Source organism: Symphodus melops, assembly GCF_947650265.1.
Source record: "Symphodus melops genome assembly, chromosome: 11".
NCBI classification, from domain to species: Eukaryota; Metazoa; Chordata; class Actinopteri; order Labriformes; family Labridae; genus Symphodus; species Symphodus melops.
In genome coordinates this window covers 15031014-15057143 of record NC_136701.1, presented here as the reverse complement: position 1 = coordinate 15057143, position 26130 = coordinate 15031014, and the positions used below count along the sequence as shown (strand labels likewise).

General features: G+C 40.5%; 1 protein-coding gene across 1 annotated transcript in view; it reads left to right on the top strand.

The window, feature by feature from the left end:
- Positions 1-2912: 2912 nt before the first annotated feature.
- The window catches only part of kctd16b (potassium channel tetramerization domain containing 16b), a 72867-nt gene continuing 49649 nt past the window's right edge, over positions 2913-26130 (top strand). Inside the window, exon 1 of the mRNA XM_079355602.1 lies at positions 2913-4675. Coding sequence (XP_079211728.1) covers positions 3838-4675 — 838 coding nt within the window. The 5' untranslated portion in view covers positions 2913-3837. The remainder of the gene's footprint in view (positions 4676-26130) is intronic.

Here is a 26130-nt window from a genome sequence, read left to right as displayed (position 1 = left end):
TTAAAATGCCATCAGCAGTGTGTTTTTCTTGTCAACCCCAAATGTCAAATTGCACCTGACAAACGTCTTATTTAAAATCTTTTTTTTTACATGATTAGGTCTGCCTATGTTGTTTGGTTTCATAAAGCTTTTGTCTGGTAAGGCTTCTAAAAATTAAATATTGCTAACTAAGCGAATATCAAATTAATAATAAACGTCCAAGTTTGAGGAATAGGCGATGAGCCCTCTGAAACTCATTTTGGTACACACCCTGAGTCAACTGAATGTATTCATTAAATATCTGCCTGCTGTACTTGCAGATTTCCAATCTTAGTCCTGGCATCCTTTGGTGTAATTGTAATGAGAGAAGGAAGAGGAAGTAGTGTTCTGTTTATTTCAACCATCTGTGACTGACTGGAAAAATCCCCTTTAATAGTTGTTTTTCCTACACATAACAGGAAGCAAATGAGTGCACTGCAATTTGATCTGTGTCAGAGAAGCTGCATGCTCATGATTTTACTTGGAGTGAAGGGAGTGAGAAATTTAAAATCTCTCTGCTACAGCGTATCTCTTGAAAAAACCCTGATGAATTATGAATCTCACTGCTGAGATGCTGCTTTAGGAGTAAATATTCCATCATATAGTTTGTATTGACTAATGTGAAATAGAAATGAGTTTTCAAAGATAAAACACTCGTTTTAAACTGAGTTTTAACCAAGACAATGCCAAATATTACATCCTGTTTGATGACTATACTATACATCTTTGCTTCATTAAATAAATAAACAAAAACCTGAAATTTTCCTTTCAAGTGTCTTTCCTGCAGAGTGTGTGTGTGTGTGTGTGTGGGGGGGGAGGGGGGGGGAGGGGGGGAGGGGGGGAAGGGGGGGAGCAGAGTTAAAATGTATTATCTCAGCCTAAACAGGTTTAACTCATTACAGGTGGTCGATCATGTGCTCTTAAAATAGCAGCTCTGCAGGGAGTCCTGTCGTGGCTACATGTATTTATGATGAAGCTACAATCGTGGCCTACTTCTGGCTGACTGCTCGGGTCCCAGCCAGGATCAACCCTCCTCGCTCTCTTTGTCTTTAACTCACTTTGTTTCATTTCCGCATCTCTCTTGTAGCATTATTTCTGCCTGAATGAATAGCTACAGTAATTAAACCTTAAGGATGGTTTGATTGTATTTCAAAAGATACCAAGGCTTTGTATTGATAATCCAATAAACTATAGATTGTGAATTATTTTAATGATGTCCTTGTCTCTTCATCTGTTACAATATGACGTGTTTTTCTATTCTAATGCAATATATGATGCAATGTGTGTGCTTTAGGTGTAATTCTGAGCTTCAACTTGCAGCTGCAATAATCGGAAATTAGTCCAAAATTATTGTGTCGACCTTTGTATATGTCTTTAACACAGTATAGGCATTAATAGCTTAGCACATTTAAATAACTACTACTTTGCATTTGGGATTCTTATGTTCCATCAATGTGAAATAAAAATTTCAGGTCATACTAAGAGGCTACGTAAGATTTAGAAATGTCCTTTATTTCTCTTTGTATTTATTCAGTGTGACAATAACTGTTCTAAAACATGGTGAGCAAAACAGTAAAGACATCAACAAAACGGGATAGATCTTTGTCCCCCAGAACTCAGTCTACAAAAATGTAAGGCTACCCATGAGTTGAGGTTATGCTTGTAGATGTAGCTGCACAAGAGCCAGTTATATCTGAAATTCTTCTGAGAAAAAAAAAATCCTCCTAGATAAGTTGACTATATGACGCAAGTATTTGTCTCCATGCCCCAACTTCTATAATTCTAATTTTAAATTCTACAGAGGAATAAGCAGCAGAGTAATATCCTTTAGAGGTAAACACACACAGTGAATCAATGAAAAATGCTGAAAAATGCAGTTTTGCTCAAGGCAAGGCAGGCTAAAAGGGGACGGATTAAAGCAAGAGAAAAAAATGAAATCAGCACTGAGACAGAAGGCTGTAATAAAAATTCTGTTCGGTACTTTGCATTCATTCGAAGTAGCTGCATACTTTGTCTGTTTTATTTTTGTTTTTCTTTGCAACAGTTTCTTCTTAAATTCAGACAAAGACAGCAATGGCCACACTAAACACACACAGGCAAGTATGAATTCATGACAACTGACATCTAAAGCAACTCAGGTAAAGTGAACAGCTGAGTGAGGATCTCTTCATTGTGCTGAAATAATTTTGGATATGTAATCTGAACAGAGGGAGGCACTGTTGCTCATCTCACAAAGCAGGATAAAAAATGACTTTGTGTTACAACTCACTGGCAATTGATGCCACTTAAAGTGGGTATTTTCATTACAGTTGAATTTTTTAAAGTAATGTAAGTAAGAGAAAAAATGCAACCCTAGTAACTTCCACAGAATTTAATGGGTACCTGTATGTGTATGTCCAAACTAAATGCCATGCAAATGCATTCAAGCTGGGGTCAAATTGTGTTTAGCTCATTATAATAATGGCAAAATCATGAATACTGCTGTTCCATTCTGTGCCCTCTAATGGCTGAGAAATATAAAATAGGATTTGCAGTTATTTAGCCTTTGACTGCACAAAGTTTCCAAACGATAGAGCTTACATAAATACACCAAACGCCACGGCTGTACATTATAGGCTAAATTGATTGGCCACATGGCACTGATTTCTGTTGGAAAGATAAGATAAGATAACTGCAACTAAAAACTGAGCAATTAGTGGCATGGTTCTCCCCCAACAAAGCACAGCTTGACTGGAATTGCCCCATAAGCCTTTAGTAACGTGTGTGTGTGTGTCTGTGTGTAGGTGTGTGTGTGTTTGTGTGTTTATGTGTGGAAGCAGGGGGAGCAGCCATGAAGACACCACCCAGCTCTGTAGGGGAGGGGAGGCGTTGAGAGAGTGAGAGAGAAAGGGAGGGTGAGGAGAGGAGGGGTGGGTGAGATGCTCGTTTCAGCACCGCGGACAGCTCCTCGCAGCAGCGGGTCGGTCCTCTCCGCTGCTGGGGATAAAAAGGCGAAACAATTTAAGCTGAGATTTTTCCACCCCTTTTGTACACATCTGCAAAGCAGACGATTATAAATGTTCTTTGCGGGATGTGCTTTTTTTGATTGAGCCTGGAGCAAGCGACACAATTGGAGTGACAGGCTACGGACAAACCAACACAGGAGTCCCGAGTGCAATCTCTGCGAAGTTTCTCGCCACTGAAAGGGACTCTGCTTCCTCCCGCTGGTCTAAAAAGCCCGAAAAAGCCGCTGATGTTCGGGGAGAAGTTGAGGAGAAAATAAAAGTGACAACACCGCATCAGCATCTTCTTCATCCTGGACTATACAGCCTCATAGAAGTTGCTGGTCTTTTTTTCTTCCGATATTCCTATTCCACTGCGTATTTTTTTAATCAATTCACGCAGAACAATTAACATTTATTGGATACTCCCGAGAGCAATAGAGACAAGTAAATATCGTGTTTTGGGGTGTTGTAAAGGCTCCTTTCAGCCCCCACCAACCACCGTGATGATTTTTCCTTCACCGATGCCAATGGTGCGGCTTTGATGCGCCTGGATACACCTCTCCTCGTTTGCAGGACTGATTCGTTCAAGCCCCCCCATTTCTGTATTTTTAAATATTTGGAAATAAAAGAGGAAAGACCCAATTTGGTCAACTACTGGAAACCGGCAGATAAAAAAGGTCATGGATCAATAAGAAATGAAAACTCTGAGATTAAGTTGGATGCCCTCCATCTTCACTGATTAACCGCAAACCAGTATAGCAACTTTTGACAGACACTTGGTTTTCTTTTTCTTGTTTTTTGTGACTGGTTGCAGGGAAAGAGTGTGTCGCTGTTCATGACGGAAACAATGGCGCTGAGTGGGAACTGTAGGACTAACACCAAAGAGCAAGCTACGGTTCAGAACAGTTTCCCAGATGTTGTTGAACTAAACGTTGGGGGACAGGTTTATTACACGCGCCACTCAACTTTGGTGAACAGCCCGAGCTCTTTGCTCGGTAAGTTATTCTCCTCTAAAAAAGACGCCTCTAACGACTTGGCTAGAGACCCCAAAGGGCGGTATTTCATCGACAGGGACGGGTTTCTATTCCGATATGTCTTGGACTACCTCCGAGACAAGCAGGTCGTACTGCCAGATCACTTTCCGGAGAGAGGAAGGCTCAGGAAGGAGGCGGAGTACTTCCAGCTGCCCGACTTAGTTAAGCTCCTGACCCCGGAGGATATCAAAATTAGCCCTGACGACTACTTTCATAGCGATTATGAGGACGGGTCCCAGGGCAGCGACCACCGACAGTGCCCGCCCCCCTCTCTCGTCCCCGCGGACCGGAAGAGCGGCTTCATTACGGTGGGGTACCGAGGCTCGTGCACCCTGGCCCGGGAGAGTCAGAGCGACGCGAAGTTCAGGAGAGTACCTCGGATACTGATATGCGGGCGCGTGGCCCTCGCCAAAGAAGTTTTCGGGGAGACCCTTAACGAGAGCCGGGACCCCGACAGGACCCCGGATCGGTACACGTCCCGGTATTACCTCAAGTTCAAGCACCTAGAGAGAGCTTTTGACATGCTGTCGGAGTGTTGTTTCCAAATGGTGGCCTGCAACTCGTCAGTCACAGCCTCGATGGTCAGCCAGCTCACAGAGGATAAAGTGTGGTCCAGCTACACAGAATACGTCTTCTACCGTGAGTGTCACGTTTTAAAAGTGTTTTTGGCAAGACAACTGCACTTAACACACGCGCACGAGCCCACAAACACACGCACACGAACACACGCACACACACACACACACACACACACACACACACACACACACACACACACACACACACACACACACACACACACACACACACACACAGCTGAAGTCACCAGTAGAAGGCGCACTTGGTTTAAACGTGCTGAATGTCAGAGTCAATGTGGTTATTGAGATAGTTGGGCCTTTTACAAGCAAAAACTCAAAACTCTTTTCCGATGAAGTGGTATAACTGAATGGACAATTTTTGCTTCAACCTTTAACTATAACCTTATAGTCCTGATATTCCTGTGAGTGTTTTATTTACTATGCAAGGGTCAAAAGGAGGATTTCTACCTGAAGGGGCCTGCACAGACTTCATTAAAATTAACAAACACACACACACACACACACACACACCCCTCTACTCTGTTCATTTTTACTTCCCCATATATTCTCTTATCATATGTCCTGGTCACTCTTTCGGTTACAGGCAGCGAAGAAGGAAGCACACAAGAGCATCCCTCTCATGAATTGTAAAGTAGGACTCCACAAATAAAAGTCTAAAAATATATAGACCTGAAGAAGGACAGACATGTACTGGTCAGACATCATAGGCTCATACAGCACACAACTAAATAACAGCAAACTAAATAGGCACAGAGGCTAGTGAGGTAGCTCAGATGTGCATAATGTTATTAAGACCTTCACAGTAACAAAATCCTGACTTAGCTCATCATCATTACCATAAATCGTATTGGAACATAAGGGTGTTTGACACCCTACACTGGCATATCTTTCATAACAAGCAGGTCGTACTGCTTGTTACGAAAGATATGCCAGTGTAGGGTGTTTGACACCCTACACTGGCATATCTTTCATAATCTGCCAACGATTACAGCCGTCAGTCAAGGTTTTCCTCCCAGAGATGTCACACTGTGGCCAGTTAATTCAAATAAACCGATGGATATCTTACAATCAGCAAGCGGTAGGCCTGTAAACTAAATTTTTTATTTTTTTTTTACATAGATTCCAACTTGCACATTCTTTGAGTGTCTAAGGTTTTGTCTGAGCCTGGAGGACAACCGATTTCAGATCACATCTGTTAATTAGGGTTAATCGAAGGTGTCTTTCTTCCTCTCCCTTAAAGCAATTAATCCTTTACAGAAAACACAAAACTGACAGGCGACTTCATGTTTTAAACTACTTCAGTGTGTTCAGACCTCTTTCACCATGTTGCAGCATTCAGTACACTCTTGCAGGCTAGTTTATATTTCGCAAGATTCAACCTGATTTTAATAAATTCCCTTCCATCTGGGCCACTGCTATCGTCAGAGCGTTGATTTGTCAATGCTTGCCATTTCTCATCTCGGTGCAATTTTCTACTCCACCTCCTCTCTGCTTTCATCCATCCCCATCCTTTCAACTTGTTACGATTGCTCCTGGCTTTCCCTATCCCCTTTCCTTCCGTTTCTCCATCTTTTGCCACTCACTGGCTGGCAGGACTCTGGCAGGAGTAGTTATGAAGAAGAGATCATCACTGATTTTACACTAGCTTTTATGAACCATCAAAATTGTCCATATTCTGCAGTCATTTATAATTTATCACAAGCTTCTACAGTGTAGCTTCCATATAAGAGTCAGGGTTTAAGTGTCACTGTGAGTGTGCTTTGGGAATTTATAATCCCTTGAATGCTATAAACTAAAGTATTGCCTTGATAATCCAGAATCAGCTCTGAAGGAGAAGAAAACCCAAAGGCCTCTGAAACAAAAGAGCAACAAAATGAACCTTTTAAGAATTACATCTGACGAGGATTATGAATCAGCGTCAGCGATATTGTGGATTTAAAAAAAATAATAACACAAAGCAGAATAAACTCTGCTTATAAAGTTGCAGGCCATTGGCTTTCTTTCTGTATTTATGTCCTTATGCCCACACAAGCTGCAAATGTTCTCTTTTCAGTATGCACTCCATGGCTCAACCCTTTTAACATATATACAGAAACCTGTTGAAGGTTCTCTCTATTGAATGAAGCCTTGTTACATAACTGAAACACAGCACAAGAGTTCAGAATGGACTGAATGTTGATGCAAACAAAACTGGAAAAAGCTGGCGACAGCACTGAGCTTGAAGGCAGCCATCACGAATATCAGCGACGTAAAGATCTTACTTTAACAAACATGATGTTTTTAAAAATGTGTTTCATTTGGACTTTTTTTTTTACATTTCATGGGGATCTAAAGCTAAATGTTCTACCTTGTAGTACTTGAACATTACAACATTTACATTTGAAGTATTCCAGTGAATACAGTATAAAGACACTACCCCCCCTTCAAGCCAACATTCAATCACAAAAAAAAACCCATAAGACTTTATCAATTAAAAGTTTAAGCAACAGTCAGTTATTCAAAAGTCCCACTCCATACACTTTTTAAGGAATTGGTCAATACAAATCCATCATTGTCAGTACGGGTGGTACATTTTTTTTATTGTGGTTGTTACTTTTGTATACTCAAAGGAAATATTACTTGGTTCAATGGAAGGGACTTCTAACCTAGTGTTTTTCATTGCTGGCTTAGCTGTCTAATAAGAATGCCCAATCTCCCAGATGTTTGGCAAGCACAGACCGCCTCAGGCCAACGTTCAAACCTCCTTAAAAGGCACATTCTTAGTTCTTAATGTGACTCAAAGATAGCTATGGGTGACATTTCTCAAACATATGCCATTCCAGCATCACCTTTAAATTTGTCTGCATCACAGAAAAGTATGTTTATTCATCTTTTTCCTAGATCTCTTTGACATGACTGGGATGGGGGCCAGAGCTGCTGGTTAGACTCCGCTGAGCTGTGCATTCTCTCGCACCTTTGGGAAAACCAGTGTCAGCCCAATAAATCACAGAAGTCTAAAGATCCGATAGTCACAGAGCTAACGGGGTATTAAAAAAAAAAAGAAAAAAGAAAAAAGAACTCATGAGATCAGTTTGCTGGATTGGATCCAGGCTAAATGAGCTCTGCATTAATACCCTGCATGAAGCTGCATGAAGCTGCATGATGGCTCTTGGCTCTCACAACCCCCAGAAGTAGCGCTAACAAGCCAAATGAAGTAGTGGTGGGGGCTGATGACACACACTCTGCGGACACACACACCTTGCTAAACTTGTAGTTTGCCTCTGCAGACCTCCGCTTGCTTACTAACAACTGCTTCCTGGCTTGACAAATTTGTTGAGCTTGTTAGAGGGCACGCCGTCAGAGGTGAGGGCACAAACGCTGGCAGATGAGTTCGAGCTACACCTCAAGACACACAGTCACACAAAAGGCTCAATGCGGCACTCACTAACTAAAGGGCAAGAGTGTTTGCACACAAACACAGGTAACCAGGCAGAGGCGGGATATTATTCAAGCTGGGATTTTGTGAAATGATGCAGAAACCGAGGGGCTTAAACATAGTCACCGAGAGCCTCTTGTATATCTGCCTGACATATTTTTGGCACCCTCATCATTTTCCTTTTCAACATCCTCTCTCTTTGTCGCCTCCTGTGTCTTTTTTCTCCCTCCTCTCCTTTCATGTCCTCTCATTTTGTTCAAGTCAATCACACTCGGCTTTTCTTTCATCTCTGTTGCCGCCCTCCGTCATCCTAGCTTCATTTTGCACTGGCGCCACAGGGGCAAGGAGCAACGCCGTGGCACCACTTGCTTTTCCATGCCTCATCGCACCCTCACGCCTCCTGTCTCAATTCTTAATCATATCTCAGTCTCTACGTGTCCATCTCCGTTATTGTTCATTCACTTTGATATTTTCTGCTGTCTTATTCTACATCCTAGGCACTCCCTCTTTTTGTTTGTGCTGTTGCTTATTATCAGATGCCAGTGAGTATGTCTTTCTTACTCTCAGTATGGGGCTGTTCATATTACCGGAGTTTATAGACAATTATGGACTTGTAACACTTCCTTAAAGAATACAATGTTTTTTTTGTGTTCAGCCCAAATTTCCATATTTGGTCAAAACCAGGATTTGATCGCTTACTCTTCAGTACCCAGCTCCAGGTTTCTACCGACTGAGTTAGTGCCATTCCCATTTACCTATAACCTTTAAAGGTTAAGTATGAATCTCCAAATATGTAACAGTATAATACGTATGTCTGAAAATATGTAACAGCGACCTCCCCCTCCCCTCAGTTTTCCCATCATCTTGAGGCAAAATAAGGGAAAGATTCCTGCTATAAGAATACCGATTTCTATAAAGAGGTCTTGAGAAATAAAAAAACAACAAGCCATGGTTCCCTGTTAAAATAGGAACAATGCGTTCTCAAGATAGTGTTGGAATCACTGCATAAGATGAAAGACTTTCGTATATACGGTTTTCCTTTATGAAAGAAGTTAAAAAGCAATTTAAGAAAGGATTTTTTTTTTTGCACCGGGATGGTAAAGAAAAAAACAAAGTTGGAAGGTACAGCTTTTTAAGGCATGATCGGTAATTTTCGAAAACTAGAAAGATTTTGAAAGTAGCCTTCTCTCCATGCTCCGTCTTTACTCTGCCCCCTCTTCTCTGTGCTCCTTCAAAAGCCACGCCCCTCACTTACATGCACTCGCACCATTGGTCCAGAAGCGGATTTCAGCTGATCCTTTGAGTGTAGGCTCATGCATGCATGGGGTAGAGAACGAGCAGGGAGACAGGGCGGAATGATTGATACATAAAATCCAGCCGAGTGCAGACATTGGTCAAAGTTTTTACGTGTTTACAACTGCTACAGATGACGGATTTTACAGAACCTAAAGACAATTTCCACCAAAATCTTAAAAAGTGTATCTGGAGGAAATTACCTACCCTACCTTTAATTTCCCTGACCAATGATCACGATACTTGGATAGCGACCAGGAGATTGTGATCATCACGTCTTAATAGAATGCTTCCTGGGCGTATTCCATTTGGAGGTATTCCTGCCATGTCCCACAGGAAAGAGACTGATGGTAGATCGAGAAGATGCTGGAGGGGTTTTGTGACTCATGTAGCCAGTGAATGCCTTGGGTGGCCCCAGAGGAGCTGGAAAGAAAATGAGTGAAGGACATCTGGACTTTCTGTACTTGATTATCCTGCTGATTGCCATGATTACTACCCTGGATGAGTGGAATAAAATGGATGGATAGTAAGGACGACAATTACCCTTTGATTTGTAGTATCCTGCTGGACTGTTAGCTACCTTATAGGACCAAATCCTTTGTTGTTTGGTTAGGTAAACTACTTTCAAGAATCTAAAGGAAATGTAACACCTTTACAAGCTCAACAAACAGGCATGTCTTTGTGGCTTCTCCAAAAAAAATGTAGCATCACTAAATCTGAAGTCAGCTCTTATTTCTTTAGTATCTTGTTTGTAAAGGTTAGCCGTACATATGTATTTGTCGTCAAATTCTTTGCCAAAGGGCACTGCAATAGTCGTTCACTTTCTCTTCCCAATTTGTCTGACACATCTTTGCCGACTTCCATTCACAAGCTTTGTCTCGCCTGCCAAAAGCCCGAACCTCCTTTATCTCTGACAATCCTCTTTTTGCTTGTTATCTGGATTCTACACAACCCTATTTGTACCTATCAATCTCTTTTTTTTGTATTTTGGATATTGAAATTCTGTAAGGCCTCTTCAATCCCAGAAGGCACATGTATTTACCAGTTTGATGCTAGGCTGGATTGACTGATAATTAATCATCTCTTTGTTGACAGTTGATTGTGTGATATTCACTGCAGGGCCTGACAGAGTGTAGAACAACAGTACCATCGAACAATACAACATCCTCCGCAAGACATAAAAAAAAAAAGAAAAAAAGAAAACAATTCTCTAGTCTTTTGAGAAGATATGAAAATCGTATGTTTTGGCTCAGGATGCATTTCCTAAGGCATCCTAATTTTTTTTCCATCTCCATTTAAAGAAGTGACAGTCAGTGTGTCATTCCAAATGGCCATTTTCAACAATGTCTGCAAGTACGTGACAAAGGCATAAGAGGCATAAGCTTGTTACACGCAGTTGAGCATGTCCTCGTGTAATAAATGTGTTCTGGCAGGTAAGAAGAAAGGGGTTGTGCTGATGGTTATGTGTGTGTTAATATGCATCTCATGTTGCAATGTTGGAGGCATGTGCATAGCCGTTGAGCCACTGGCTAAACACACCTGCACTCCACCAACTCCTCACACACACACACACATCAACTTGCTGAAACACAAAAAATGTATGATATGAAATGACATCACGCTCATCCTGTTGGTCTCTCTCAGCCCAATCTGTGATGACATTAGCTGCAGGAGTCCCATGCTGCAGGCCTGTAGGAAGTGATTAGGCGAGGAGCAGACAGGCCATGACAGCTCTGAGGAGGGTCCTGATGGGGACAGCTGCTACCTTGGCCGCAGCTCCATAGGGAGTCTGTAGCCACACACCTCGACTCTGCATATATCATTCAAAGGAAGTAGAGAGGAACAAGGTGCAGAAAACTGTATGATGATGATGATGTATAAGTGAAAGCTACTGATGCTAATGCTATGACTTTATTGATTATAATTGGATTTTATTTCTCATTAGCATTTCTGGAAATTAGGCCACACCCATAGAGATAGATTTATTCACCAATAGCATGATACTATGGTACTATGATGGCAGGTGTGGTCAAACATACAAAATGCCCCAAGGTGCAAAACATGTGTCAGAATCATCGAAAAGATTTGAAACCAGTAAGTATTTTCAACTAAACATACGGTACATAAGGAAAAGTATGGCCATACAATTATTTAACCATATGAATACAAAATACAACTTCCAAAATGTCAAAGATAAATCCAGGAACATCAAGAATTCATAGTTAAAATGGACCAAACGACTTCCATTTAAAAAATGATCACAGAAAGAAGATCAAAATGTTCTGATTCTGTGCCAAAACATTTTTTCATGGCATTGGAGCAAGTTTCTTTTTCTTGCTGCTGTTTTTTTAATCAGCCTGCACCCACAGTATGTGATGTGTAAACAGCTATTTCTCGCTTTTAAACTTAAACAAAAATTTTTGTTTTGCAATTTTTGTTGATTGTATGTGCCAATGGTTCGTGCACTTTCCACTTCTTTTGTGGTAGTCAAGAATGTACATATCGTCTTCTTTTTCTTGCTGAGGTATAAAAGCAAGGCTATTGAGTGAGTAGCTTTAATCTGTATTTTAAAAAGGATTTGCAAACCAAAACGTGTTTACTCTATTAACCTTTTTTACAATTCATTGCAGCCTTTAATACTGTCACTGTGTGTTGTACAGGTTGATAAAACTGGTATGAGCCTTCCGGGAAGACTTTGGATCTAGAGCATGTTTCTGTTAGCTGTCGGTGATGGATAGAGTTTTGGACTGCGTCAACAAAAAAGAGAGCTCTCCAGAAGTTATAGCACAGATAACGTTTCTCGTCCTTCAAAAACTGCTTAGCCCAATAGGAATTGTCTTCACAATGCCAAAGACAATTTAAGAAGTCAACCATTATACAAACCAAAATCAACCGCCAATTTAAAGTCGCAATAAATAGCATCAAGGGAATGAGCGACAAGAAATATGATCTGTGGGTGAGTGCGATCGATGGAGTGAGTGATTTGAAAGTGGAACTCTGGATGTAGTTGAGGTTTAACAGAAAATGAACTCGATTTTTACTTGAAATAGTATTTACTCACCCTGTCAAGACCGGAGGAAACAAGCTGTAGCATATGTTAAAGCAAGCGAGGAAAAGTTTTTTAAGCAAATTAACACAGTAACCTTACGCTGAAACAATATATCTGTTTGCTGGTGTTTGATTGATTTTTTTTCTTGGTGCTCATCGGGGGGAGTTGCAGGTAGAGTTGTATGAAAATAAGGCGAGGACAGTGTAGAAGAAAAGTAATGGATTAAGGGCAAATGGGTTATATGGAGGGAAGATAGACTTTCTTGTTTGTGTAGCCTCCCCTTGACCTTCTCCCCTGGAAGCTTAGTGTAGCAACGTAGCCTAGATTCCCATAATCCCCATCCTCTGGGGGATGGGGGGGGGGACAAAAGAGCTGTGGCAGAAAAACAGAAGAAAAGACAGAGCGGTAGAAAGAAACGAGAATGCACTCCTGGGCATCCACAGCAAGTTCCCCATAAGCACTCTACAATCCCCTACTCTTCTCGCCATCTATCAGCCCATTTTCTCCTGCGTGACTCTAGACACTATTCTCACGGCGGTGGGATGCACAGTTGATATAATGCTGATGCTCTTCCCCTGTTGTGTTAGAATAAGTGCTCTGCGGTGTGAGGTGTGTAGCGTTGCTATAATGACAAGAAACTGCAGCTGGAGAGCCTCTTCACTCCCTCAACCCACCGGCTGGCTGCTGCAATGCATCACTGCCTTAATAGCCCCGCTATGTGCCAGTCCATATTGGCTGGAAACACAATGCAAAGCATGCACAGAATTCCCATCACATCAGTAATTGCATCTCCTTATCATACCATGGGCTGTTTCCACTGCGGGAGTGCATGTCACAGTTTAGATTAATGGCTGCTGCCATTTGTTTAACTTCCCAAAACAGATCATCTGACACAAAGCGCAAGTATTATCTTGTTTGAAATAATCAGAGGACAACACATTTCCACCAACTAAATACTCATTGCCTGACTCTATTTCTGCTCTTAAAGCTCCTGTAAGGTAACTTTTCTGTTGTGTTACTCTTGGCACCCGTTTAGATGAAGCATGTCGTCTACCTTTCATATCTGTGCTGATTTTGACACGCGTAGGTGAGATTTTCTCACGAGACATGCTTTTAACAATTGACTGTGCCACTCAGTGGGAACATTCGGTGCGAAAAATGAAAAAAGGAAACTGTTTTTTTTGCAGCGTGCTGTAAATCATCTTGTCCATGTGTTGGATAGCCTAGTTTGCACACCCCATGTACAGACGCTGTTTCCCTCAAAGCAGGCAGCCAGAGTACAATCAGTTTGTCCTTCGCCGCATGTCATTTCCCTCTCTCTCTTTTTGCTGGATTATTACTCTATCTACTATATATATATATACACAAACATTTGAGATACTGTTCACAATCTTCAGCTGAGAAGGGGGAGATAACAGGATAACAGGCAGCTCAATCTGCCAAGAGGTTAATAGTGCTAAACAAACTATGGGATTGTGTCCAACAAGTGTCTGTTGATCCTTTTGGCTTGTTTTAACTGTTTTCGGATTTTTATCTTGTTCTCTTCTCAGCTTACCCTGCTGCTCATTTACCTCTGCCTGCCACTTCATTCATCTTCTTCAGTCTACTGACTGACTGATGAAACAGTCGGTCAATATTCAGACTATTAGCGCTTAAACTTCATGATGAAACTTCTCAGTGTGATGGAGTTTCTGATCATTGCTTATTCCTCTGTGCTGCATCAGTATCACACGTCAGTCACACAGCAGTGGTCCACAGCGAGATTAAGCATATGGTCATATCGCTGTAATTTCACTCCATGTAGCTTTATAGCTTCCTAGGGCACAATGTCATAGGCATTTCATTTGTAAGTGGCAATGAAGTCTTTATGTCCATTAAGAAAGCTACAGGCACTTATGTGGCAACTGCAAAGGAAATTAACCCCAGAGGAAATTACTGCAACCACCAATGGCAATTTGTGTCCTAAGCCAATAAAGTTTTCTGATGTTTCTTAGAAATACTTTATATTAAATATTTTATATCATGGTTCTGTTTTCTAATTTAAAGTTTAGTAGGGGCAGTGTGTTTCAAAAGTATTTGATTTTTTTGCATGGTGTCATTTTAGAAAAAAGGTTTTGTATAATCAAAAGAAAAAAAAAATAGAAACATAGGATGCTAAGTTCAGATACAACAACAAGATACAACCAGTGACCTGAGTTATCTTTAACCATCAGAGTTCTTTTAAGACAACCAGAATTTGAAATTCAAAAGACTGCACTGTGTTAAAATTGTTAGATAGTGTTTTCCATGACAGCACCTGAGTGTATGTCCCTGCAGAGGATAAAAAAAACAACACTAGTGTGTCAATCCTTTAGTGTCGTGGCATATCAGAATATTTATACTGTGCTACTTGTTAAAGTATACTGGCATTCCCATTTTCATCCTGAGTGGCTGTGAAGATCATTTAAACAATGACATAATAATAATAATAATAATAATAATGATACTACTACTACTACTACTAAGAATAATAATAATAATAATAATAGGAATAATCATGCAAAGCAGGCACACACAGATGATCTTGAATTTGTATCAATAGCTAACCAATGACAACTATTCTAATTAGATGAAATATACTGAATTTAAACATTGGCCTGAACAATCATAATGTTTCTATAGTGTGGATTTCGGCAATATCTATAACTTGGGTTTAATTCCCTTCAGCTGTAAGTGAAGGCTTTAACTCTATTGACATATTTCTATGTTGATGGATTAAGATTCTACTTGAGTAATGCTAAAGCAATACACACCAAGGGAACAAATCTTAATTAATGTGCTGTATCTCAAGGTTTGGCCCAAGTTTCTTCTTTTATTTGTTTCCTTTGCTTTCATCTGTAGCTGCCCTTAAGACTGGCAGGGATTTACTCAGCAAATACCTGTATATCAGAGTGAGATCAGAGTCTTCACCTGACCCCATTAGATCAATCCTCTACTTTCACCAGGTAGTGCAGACACTGTTACACCTCGTGTACAGATTCTTTGGTCATGGGTCCAACTGACAGTGATCAATTCCATGCCCTCAAACATCTTTCCATTTCAAATATGCGTTCTTGAGCACAAACTGAGATTGCTGCAAGTGACATATCCTAATTTAATACGTCCTGCAGTACCCTTGGGAAGCCAAAAATTCTTTACACGCCAACACAGGTGACAACAAGCATCCAAAAATATGCAGGATGTATCAGTGAGCCAAAAAAAGACCAACAAAGTAGAAATGTCCCCAATCTTACCACACCAAGAAGAGGAATGCATTCAGTCAGTATGACAAGTAACAAACAAATAATTCCTTTGAAACCAAAATGAACACAAACCTCCTTGCAAAGTGTTAATGGCAGTGCTAAAGTTGTGATATAGTTTCATTCATTCATTCATGGCACCTTAGCTGCCGCACTTCGCCTTCACACATTTATAGAATACTGTAGTGTGCTTTCTTTTTTAATTTAGCACAAATCACCAGATCTCATTGTTCAGTGCATGTAAAGGAGATTACACTAGCTTTATAGAGATGGGCACCAGGACATGCCTACTTATGAAACTGGCCCGGCTTGTTGCATGTATACATTTTAAACTACAGCACATATTACGGATTGGATGTTCTACTTTACAGCTCACATCGGAACAGTAGTTCAATCCCCAGCTGCTACACCCACATAAGGATGTGTCCTTGGCCAAGTCGCTCCTGTTGCTTTGTTGGCAGCGTGTAAATGTGTATGAATGGATTAGTTAATACTGATGGGTAATGTACATAGCAGGCTCTGCCATCATTGTGTGAACAGGTTGGAGTGACATCCAGTGTGAAAGTGCTTGGAGTAGTCAGCAGACTAATAGAACAACACTATACAAGCTCAAGTTTCTTTACCATTTACTATGACCATATGTAATAAATAAATAGAATAATTACCAATTCTAGTGCCAACTGTATGGAATTATTTAAAACATTCTGTGTGAATAAAAGTGTGCAATTCTGGAAAGAGAGTGCCAGTTGAAGATATGAATTTGGATTTTTTTTTTAGCAAACATCAGGAAACTCTAGCATCTCCTTGTGATAATCATCAAACATCACTGTGACGATCATTCATAGAAAATGAGCATGCGTGCTATCATCCTTTCTAGCTCGCTCTCCTGTTTTGCTATTCACTGTACAATGAATAATTTAGAACTGTTCACAGAGGACTCCACAGTCTGTCGCAGCAGCACAGAAGCCTTAGCTGTTTGTTTGCAAAAGTAATAGGTTGCTACCTGGGGTCTTATGTACACATACACCTGTATAATGGTCTTCAAACCACACAAGCCTGTATTAGTTGTGTGTCGATAGTGATTTACTGGCTGTGAACCTATGTGAGTGGTCTGCAGACAGTCGGACTCTTGGCAAATTGGTTTTTCAGGACAACAGGAAAAGTACCAGGGTTCAAGCACTTAGCAGTATACACACACGTACGCACGAACGCACATTTTAAAGACACGATCAGACAGCAAAGTCTGGCCTGGAGACACAATGTTTACAGCAAGATTAACCTGGATGAAACTTTTGAGGGATTAGTACCTCAATATACCAGTACAAACCAACAGTGTTCCAATCTTTAACAGGCACACACTTGCATCTGTGTGCATTTTTGAGCTAAACCAAACACTGAAAGTCTTTATCAGATGTCTGGTGCACGCATGTGTCATTTGTACATGAACACACTGGTGCGTAAAGGGAAAATCAAAAATAAATGGAGCAAATACAATTTAAACATCCATCAACTCAGAAACTCATTTAGCCAATTACAGTTTGACATTTAGGAGCACAATCCCCTTTAATCATTAAAATGTTCTTTTTAAGCGTACACACAAATACAATCTTCACATAAAGCTGTTTTAACCCCTCAGACCAAAGCAGTAACGTAGCTCATAGCAACGCTTCATTCTTGTTGAAGAGCAAACCTCATTCATCATGATTTGGAATCGTCTTCTGTTTTGCACGTCTGTATGACTTGGGAAACGTGGGTGAGGTAGATTTGAGGACACTGTCTCTTTAAGACCTTACTCTCTTGTTTTCATGCAACACTCAATAACCAATGTCACTTTCCTAAAGACACCACTCACCCTTCGGAGATGCTGTTCTCTTCGCCTCTCGCCTTCTTCACTTTTCCCCTCTCTCTTTCATGCATGACCCATCTCATCTCCGTTCCCACTTCCCCTTGTAAATAAAGTGTTTGCTGTGTGTGTGTTTTTTTTTCTTTTTCCATCCAGAGCACACTAAACATTCCGAGGTATGCACCAGAGAGTGCAGGCAAACGCACCAAAAATAGGCTCAACAACAGACAAAGTCAAAGAGAAATATGCATTTTGATGATGTCAATCAATGAACCAGAGCGGATGATTCAGAGTAAATATTCAGGGTTTGTTTGTTGAAGAGAGTTTGCTCAGGAAGAGAGAGCCTTTTCAAAGTTGTTTTGGCTCTTGTGTTTATACCTTACTCTTCAAGGGCCTTAGAGAGCAATGGCATGGTTTTTTTTTTAATGAGCCTTAGCTTGTTTTGCTGGTCAGGTGGTTTGGGTTCTCTCTTTAGTGTAAAGCATCTTGGCTGTAAAACACATGGACGTTCTTGGTGTTAATTAAGTATTCAGGATATTGCATGTAGTATAAATGTCACTGAGTATAACATTATGTGCAACTAGAGTATACGGATTCAAAAGAGCACAGAGGACAGCATGAAATGATGATGAAAGAGTGTAGCGCAAGAAGGGGGAACACACATCCACGCATGTAAAAACACACACGCACACACGCGCAGAGGATATGGGGCGGAGCTTAACCTCCAGTGAAACTGTCAGTTCATCTTTGTGCTTGTTGATGTTTTTTTTTTTTTTTTTTTCCGGTTTTAAAGGCTATGTAAACAAAATCCATCTTGAGCAACAAACAGGTTTGTAAAAATACAAATACATGCGTAGATTTGGCTCACTGGCAACATATAAATTCATTCTGGATTGAAACCTAGATGTGGGCGTCCAGTATGTATGCCAGGAGCATGTTTTTTTTGTTTGTTGTTGTTTTGTTTTCCTCTTAGGTTTCACCTTCTTGTTGTGTATCTGTTGCCGCTTTGAGAATTTGACTCTGTGCCAACTTGTGCAGCTCTGATATTTTTTCTTCCCATTTCTCCGGAGCATTTAAAGCATCAGGGTGTTGTGCTGCGAGCTCAGCCTTCTGTCTTCTGCAAACAATCTTTGTCCAATGTTTTGCTGATTTCAAACATCGCTCATGGAGTTCACATAGAGGTACAGATGCCAAATGTAAGGCTGCCGGCAGATTCTTTTGAATGCTGTTCTTTTTCTACTCTTACTGCTCTCAGGCTTGCCTCATTCTATAACCTTTACTCCTGTTTACCCTCATCTATACCACTCTGGTTCCTGGAATGCAAACCTCTGACAGCTGGCTCAGAGTGTTAAGTCACTGCTGTGTCTTTTCTGGGCCTTTGTCTCTTTCTGCCTATATGTCCTTTATTGTTGCTGCCTCACTTCTTCTCTAGCTTAAAAAACAATCTGGCAACAGCTTGGGTTCACTTGTAGTTGATTCCCATCTTCTGAATCTATTATCACCATTACAGCACTTTCATTGCTCTGTCTTTATCTTCCTGCATCTCTTTATCTGGTTGGTATTTTTATATCTTTGTCCCTACAGAAATCTGAGGCATAGAAAATAACTCAGTCTTGTCTTTTTTATTTCAGTTGGATTTTACTTACTCAATTTCTCTCACACCACAGTGTTGGCTCAAAATTGCATCTTTTTCTTGGCTATACCCTTAAATCGTTTTCATAAATCGAAAGAATGGAGAAAAAGGGACAAGCAGCATGTAAGAGGAATGGAAATAGAACGGCATACAGCAAAGGGAGATGTATGCTGGGAGATGTGTATGTAAAAGACCTATGTAACATCAATATTTGGCCTAACAGAGCGAACAATTCGGCTGTCCACAAGACCGTAAAATAAACCTCTAAAGGTCAGCACAAGAAGGATGAGTGGGACTGAGGATCATTTGTAGGTGAGGCTGGGTGCTTGTTAGATGTACTCTCACCCAGAAGGCACTGCGACTCGAGGGCTTCTCGGGTCTCTCTCATCATTTTTTCAAGTGCATCTTATTGTGTTTGAGCTTATTTGTATCCTTAGTTAAACACAACAGCAAAAAGGTGTTCATCAGCGTTGGTTTGTACAACAAGAATCTCTTTTTTTCAGTACGTAAAAGTCTGACCTCATGATTTAATGACCCGAATGTAATCTCCAAGCCCCTGAGCCTTTGTCACTATTTGTCCCCAGTGGAGCTCCTGGATAAAGAAATGATCCCCAGAGCCCTTGACACCACAGCTCCTGGCTACCATTAACATTCAACCTTTGACATAAAAGAGGTTATGCTGACCTAAGGCTTGCTGATTGCCCGTGGAGCGGAGTTTCTTAAAAAAAAAGATGCCTTCCACATGAAAGAATAGATTACATCATAGATATTCTGAGTGTGTTATGTGTTTTCATTCCCACACGTCTAGCAGAATTGATAAGGTAAAAAAGAAGAACCAGCAAACTTCTAAACTGACCTATTCATGCATCTAACCATCAAGTGTAACTGAAGCAAATCTTGCATGAAACCCAGATGCCTTTTTCCTCACCCACTTTGTCCAGCTCTTCATGAAGAATTCTGAGGTGCTTCCGGGTCAGATATGTAATCCCTGCAGTGTGTTCTGTGTCTGCCCCAAGGTCTCTTTTATATTTGACGTGCTCAGAATATCTCCACTGGCAGATGCGAAGTCTTCCCAATGAGATTCCCAACAATGGTAACTGCGGCTTGACTAGATGTATACAAGTAGTGGCTCTACTACAGGTGTCTTTGAGATCATTACCATTTTCTGACAGGTTAACCTCGGACTACTGGGAGTAAACTAAATGATATATTGTTGTAGAAACGGATGCTCTGAAACACTGATGGAATGTGTTTTTTTTTTCTGTCAAGTTGCATCTTATTTTCATACAACCCAAAATAACAGATTCCATTTTTACAGTAGAGAGCAAGTTTGTCGCCAGACATCATCATTGTGTGGATTACTGAGCACTTCTTCAGCTGCTCGATGCTTTCACGAGATGATATCATCTGAATGATGAAAGAGAACGCCCAGAAACCCGAGGCTGCTAATCACAGTGCTTGCAATCTCAACATGGCATGCCTGTTAACACAAGCACTAATCGTTTTTTTTTTCTGTGTGCCTATGACTTTATTCGATTTCCATGGTATCAGACAAAGTATTGAGAGTCATTTTTTGTACAAATGACATACAATGTACCCAACAGAAAGACAATGCTTGACATCCTCTTACTACAAACATCTGGTAAGATCCCTCTAGCTTCCTCCTGATTTATTAGATTACTCCTCATTTTAACCTCATCAGACAAAACATATATTATGTAGTTCCATTTGTAGAAGCAACAGTTTAGCTTTGCCATCTGTAAATCCTAAACGCATGTAGATCTGAGGCCTACAGTGTGACTCCTTTATGGGCAAGTTTTCTTGCTTGGAAACTAATACGACTTCCAAAGTGTCTTTGGAAAACGTGCTGAGATCATGCTGAAGACCAGCTTGAAAATGAAATAAATCTGACTCTCTGGAGTTGCTCATCTTTGCCTGAGGCGAGTGGCTCAAGGCTACACAAGCCGCAATCTGTCCAACCAGACCGCTGGAGGTCGAGTTCAAATATGGTTGATGTTTTTGACCAGGCTACAAGATGGAATAAAAAGCAACATGTTTTAAAGATTAATCAGGATCTTCCATTTTTGCTGTTTCATACTGCAATAAATTGACGGACTCCATGAGCTGCTGGGATTACACTTTCAGCCAGAATGCTAACAAATCTAAACTTGGATCAGTATGTGTTAAAACAATGGCCCTGGTGCAAGGTTTTATTTTGATATTCTGTCACGTATTTCTCTTTTCTAGATTTTTGCTGCCATTTTTATTCCGCTTTTGCTAGCGAAGGGTTTCGAATTTGTAGCCGTTTGTTGAGAGATCCCTTAGGTCCTGTGTCAATCTAGCATTTTTGTCTGGGCAGAAAAGCGCTGGCTGAGCGCTCTGGAGCGTGTGCATGAAGCGAAGTGTGTTGGCAACGGTTGTCAATGGCCGCTGAAAAACCGAGACGGCTCTGTTATTTTTTTACTGCACGTTTTATATTCGAGATCGCCTTTTACCCCAGAAGACACGGAGCAAAGAGGATTCGGGTGCAAGACACAATCTGTTGGAGGCTACAATACAGGAAATATCAAACATTTTGAAAAGAGCCTTCCTGAAAAGTTGAAAGTCTACTCATTGAAAACAACTGAAATAAGGTGCTAGGTGGGCACGAGGCCTTAGGCAGGACTTTATTCCTGTCTTTCCACTGACACATTAGAACATGCCTCCGACTGTAACCTTCAACTTCAGGATGAGATTGTCAGCCTCTGTATTTGCATGTGTCTGTCAGTAACAGCATTGGAGACTGTGTCAGTCCTCTTCCAGGTCTGTCTGTTTAAATTGACTACATCTGTAGTTTGTGTTTCTGTTTCCCTCTGTACTAGTATTCATTAATGTGTGTCTTCAAGTGAGTCAGACTCTGAATGACCTCAGGAAGATTAACATCCAGATATTGCAAAAAAAAAACAAAAAAAAGAAGAATACTGCTGTCCAAACATCCTGGAAGGGAAGAAGGACATTTCAAAAGGCATTTCTTTACTGCGCACACATACGCGCACACACTAATGCTTACAGTAATACAGGAATCCATTATCAGTACGAAGTCATGGGAGAGTGATGTGGTATGAGTGGGTGGGGTGCTAATGTGGATGGATGCCTCTCATATACAGCATGCAGCTACCAGCCAGCTGAAGTGATGACTTTGAGCATCCACGCTGAGCAAAGGACTTCCTGTGATCAACTTGGTTACGGTGTGATGGATGCAGTCAGTATGACTTTATTTTGGGGCGGTGCAGACGGTGCAGGGGGGGGGGGGGGGGGCTCTGTGGCATGTTGTGATGACTTTGAATTTAGTTCAGAAAGACTAACAGAAAGGCTGGCTGCAGATTCTACTATTGGTTTCACTTTTGTTGATACATAATCATATAATGTCTGGAAAAGTAAAGACTAATGCTATCTTGCTATTTTTGTTGTTAAGCATACTGTCATTTGTTTTCTGTAAATTGCCATCTGTATTCAGAGTCTGCGCCAATGCTAACTGGCCAAGTACTCTTGTTGTTTATCGTACCATCTCTTTACAGTATAATTACTTTATGTCAGCCATTTTGTTGACTTGCAATCTTGCTACCATAGCATTTGCTTTCTGGTCAATCAGTAAATGCAATTATTTTGTATTAGTCCGTCCCTCAAGTGCTACCAGGGAAACAGAAGCTCACAGAATTATGCTAAAATAATGTATTATAAACATATACATCCCAAATTATTGTCTAAAATCTTTTGGAAATTTACAATGACCTGAAATTTTATTTAAAGATGTTTTCACCTTTGGAAAGCACATTTTTATTTCTATATTCTAACAGTACAGCAGATAGCTTTACAAACTGTAAGGCTGCAGAAGTCGGGTGTTACACGTTTTGTTATAAGATACTGTGCGAGAGGCACGGTATGTAAACACACAGGGGTTGCTTCAAATACAAATTTAGTCAGGCATGCATGCATATACATTGTTGTTCCACCCTGCTGGCAGAGACTTTGCATAATGCTACTGTTAGTCCCCCATTACACCTCTGTCACTGCCTCTGATGGCAGATCAGGGGACTTCCCCCCACAGCTTCACCTCCATGCATTACACATTGCAGAGGAAGCAGTGGCAAATATCCCACCTCAAACTGACAATATGTAAGTGCCAAATGATTAACTCTTTTAAGAACATGCTTTCATGTGTGTTGTTTTAGTGCACTTAGCAAACAGCTTTACCCTGAGTAATTTCTCTTAATTGCCTTGAGAGCTGCTGGTTGCAAATAGTCTTCAGCAATTTGAAGACTCTCCACTGTGACAGTAATGATTTAGAAAGATTACTTCCAACCCCTTCGTTTTATTTTCCAGTTCACTTACACATCTGTCCAAACTGACCTTTATAATCTCTGTCTCTCCTCCATGAATACACAGCAATGTATGAATCATAAATTACAAGGTCATGTGCGATGAGAGATGGGAACTGATCTGGTATTATCAAGTGTATATTTCCACTCTCCATGGACAGGCTTTCACTGCTGTTTCACACGCTCATGGCTCATCAGACAAGGCAGCCCTTTTGACAGGGAGGCTATTGGCTGGCAGAGTCTCCAGAGACTCCTACACTCCTCACACAGGCAGAAAAAGGCCCACAGTGTGCAGGCAAAGTGACACAAATACAGACACGGATACATAAGAAGTTGTATCTAATGCCCTAAACACACTTTCTGTTGAAATAAGCATCACAGCATTTTGATCAATCTTGTTAAAATATATGTTGGCTTTTAAGAAGATTACTTCCTTTGGAGTTATGCAGCCTATATGTAAGTTACATCAGGTAAGCATCATATGTTACTAATGTAACTTATCTCAGCATGTAGAGTACTTCGAGTAGAACTAAGATCCTTCATGATTTTTCCTAAATCTGACCAAGAAATTGACTTGCCTAAAATTAACCAAATTGCAAATGTTTTTTTTCCCCCACTTTTTTTCATGAATCATTTCTCGAGGTGAAAAAAAAAAAGTCATGACATTTGAAGTGATGGTTAGCAAGCTTATATTTTAAAATCTACGTGGGTGTCACAGCTATAGCACACATTTTGAAGCTTAAAGAGCTGCAGACTAAGCTGCTGTATTTCACATATTGGGCAAAGCTACGTTTGTAGCGTAGTTTCCGGATCTATGCTCAGGTCCTCCCTTTTACATATCAAACTGTTATTCAGCAGGAACAGAATCCCACGTCGCTTGCTCTATGGTTAAATCAACACCATGCGTGGTTGTTGGCAGTCGTCAGTGTGAATGTGTGTGTGCGTGTGTGTGTGAATTTGTGAATATGATGCATCTTTTGAAGCCTTTTCTCAGTTAAGGTGCAAACTGTTTTGTCGAACGTTTTATAATGATTTTATTCTATTTATTGGCTACCGCAAACAATACGTTTCATATATAAACTTCTGACAACCAGCATGGTATTGTATAAGCCCAGAGAGCTGTTTGCAAATAGCAACTGTCAAGTAACCAGAGCTACCTGACCTTTAGAGATGTGACTTCTCATCTGAAACTCGTGGATTCACAGCTGAGAAAGCCATCGAGTTTAAAAAGTACAACTTCATCGATGCAGTGCCCTCAAGCACCCCTGGGAGATTTCAAATCTCTCTCTACTTTTATTCTTTTGTCAGAGGCTTCACCACATTACCAGGGATCTAGTAGAACATTGTGAAAAGGGAAGATGAAAAGAGCAAATGATGACTCTTGTTTCTACCAGTGTTCATTTTATGGCAGCCTGAAAGCATCATAAAGATACTCTTCAGTGTAGAACCTCTCAGAGAGATGTGACCTTGAGGCCTTTGCCTGAAAATGATTTTACACAGAATCTTTCAGGGCGTGGGCCTTTGAAGTTGTGATTGTTCAAAGCCGAAGCAAACTGGGGGCCTTTGGTACATTGTGATTTCAATGCTGATGGCTGCAGGAAATGTCTGGTACCAAACAGAATTCCCTGTTGAAATGGATTTATGAGTTGTGCTCAGGGGGACCTCTCGCTGCATATCAAACAGCGAAAGAGGAATAAACTATGGGTATTTCATCCTGATTTTGTAGCGCCAAGCTTTCAGCCCAAATCCCCATGGGAATAAAGGATTTTACTTGGTGAGTAAAGCATACCATTAAAAGAGTTATTAAAATATCCAAGTTTTCTTCCAAACTTGTGTTTTTGTAAATAATCCTGTATGTTAATTGTGATGACTTTACATTCCTGGAAAAATATAAAAATGAAATCAAGTGTAAGCAGCAGTTACATGTGGTCAACTCCTAGCAGTCATATTTAAGAACTAATTATTTTTCCAATGCTTTAGTTGTCAACTAAGGAAAGACAGGAAAGAAGGAAAGACATTTTCAAAGTATGGCAAAACTAGGTAGTGTACTAAATTAGACCTTATTTCACAAGATGCGGCTCAACGCAAAAGTGGTGTCATGCCATTGAATCACATATCAACATAGTTGATATAAAGGTAATCCCAATGGTAGCATCCTTTATTTATCTCAATACAAAAGCTTGTTCAGAGCTCATTAATTCCGTGAATTGGTTTGACCTGCTGGTTTTGTATAATCGATGATAAGAGAGGGTCAAGAGAGACTCAGGAAGACAAACATGCAGGACATCAGAATGGAGATTGGCTTGGATAGGCATGAACAGTAGCACCGTACTTCATGCTAAAACACACAGTTCTACAATATTCTACATACATCAGGATTTTAGAAATATATATATATATATATATATATATATATGGGATCCAATGGGATTATTATTATTGGTAACTTTACTGCTTGATTGATTAGAAAAAAGAGTTGATCCATCAGTAAACATGATATACTTTAATATGCTGCATATATTCTCTGTCAATCAATGTCATGAGGAAAAATGCAGGCTGTTATTACTGTGTCGTCACCTCTTTGTTTGTGGATTGCGTGATGTCTGCTAAACTGAAAAGAGTTGGT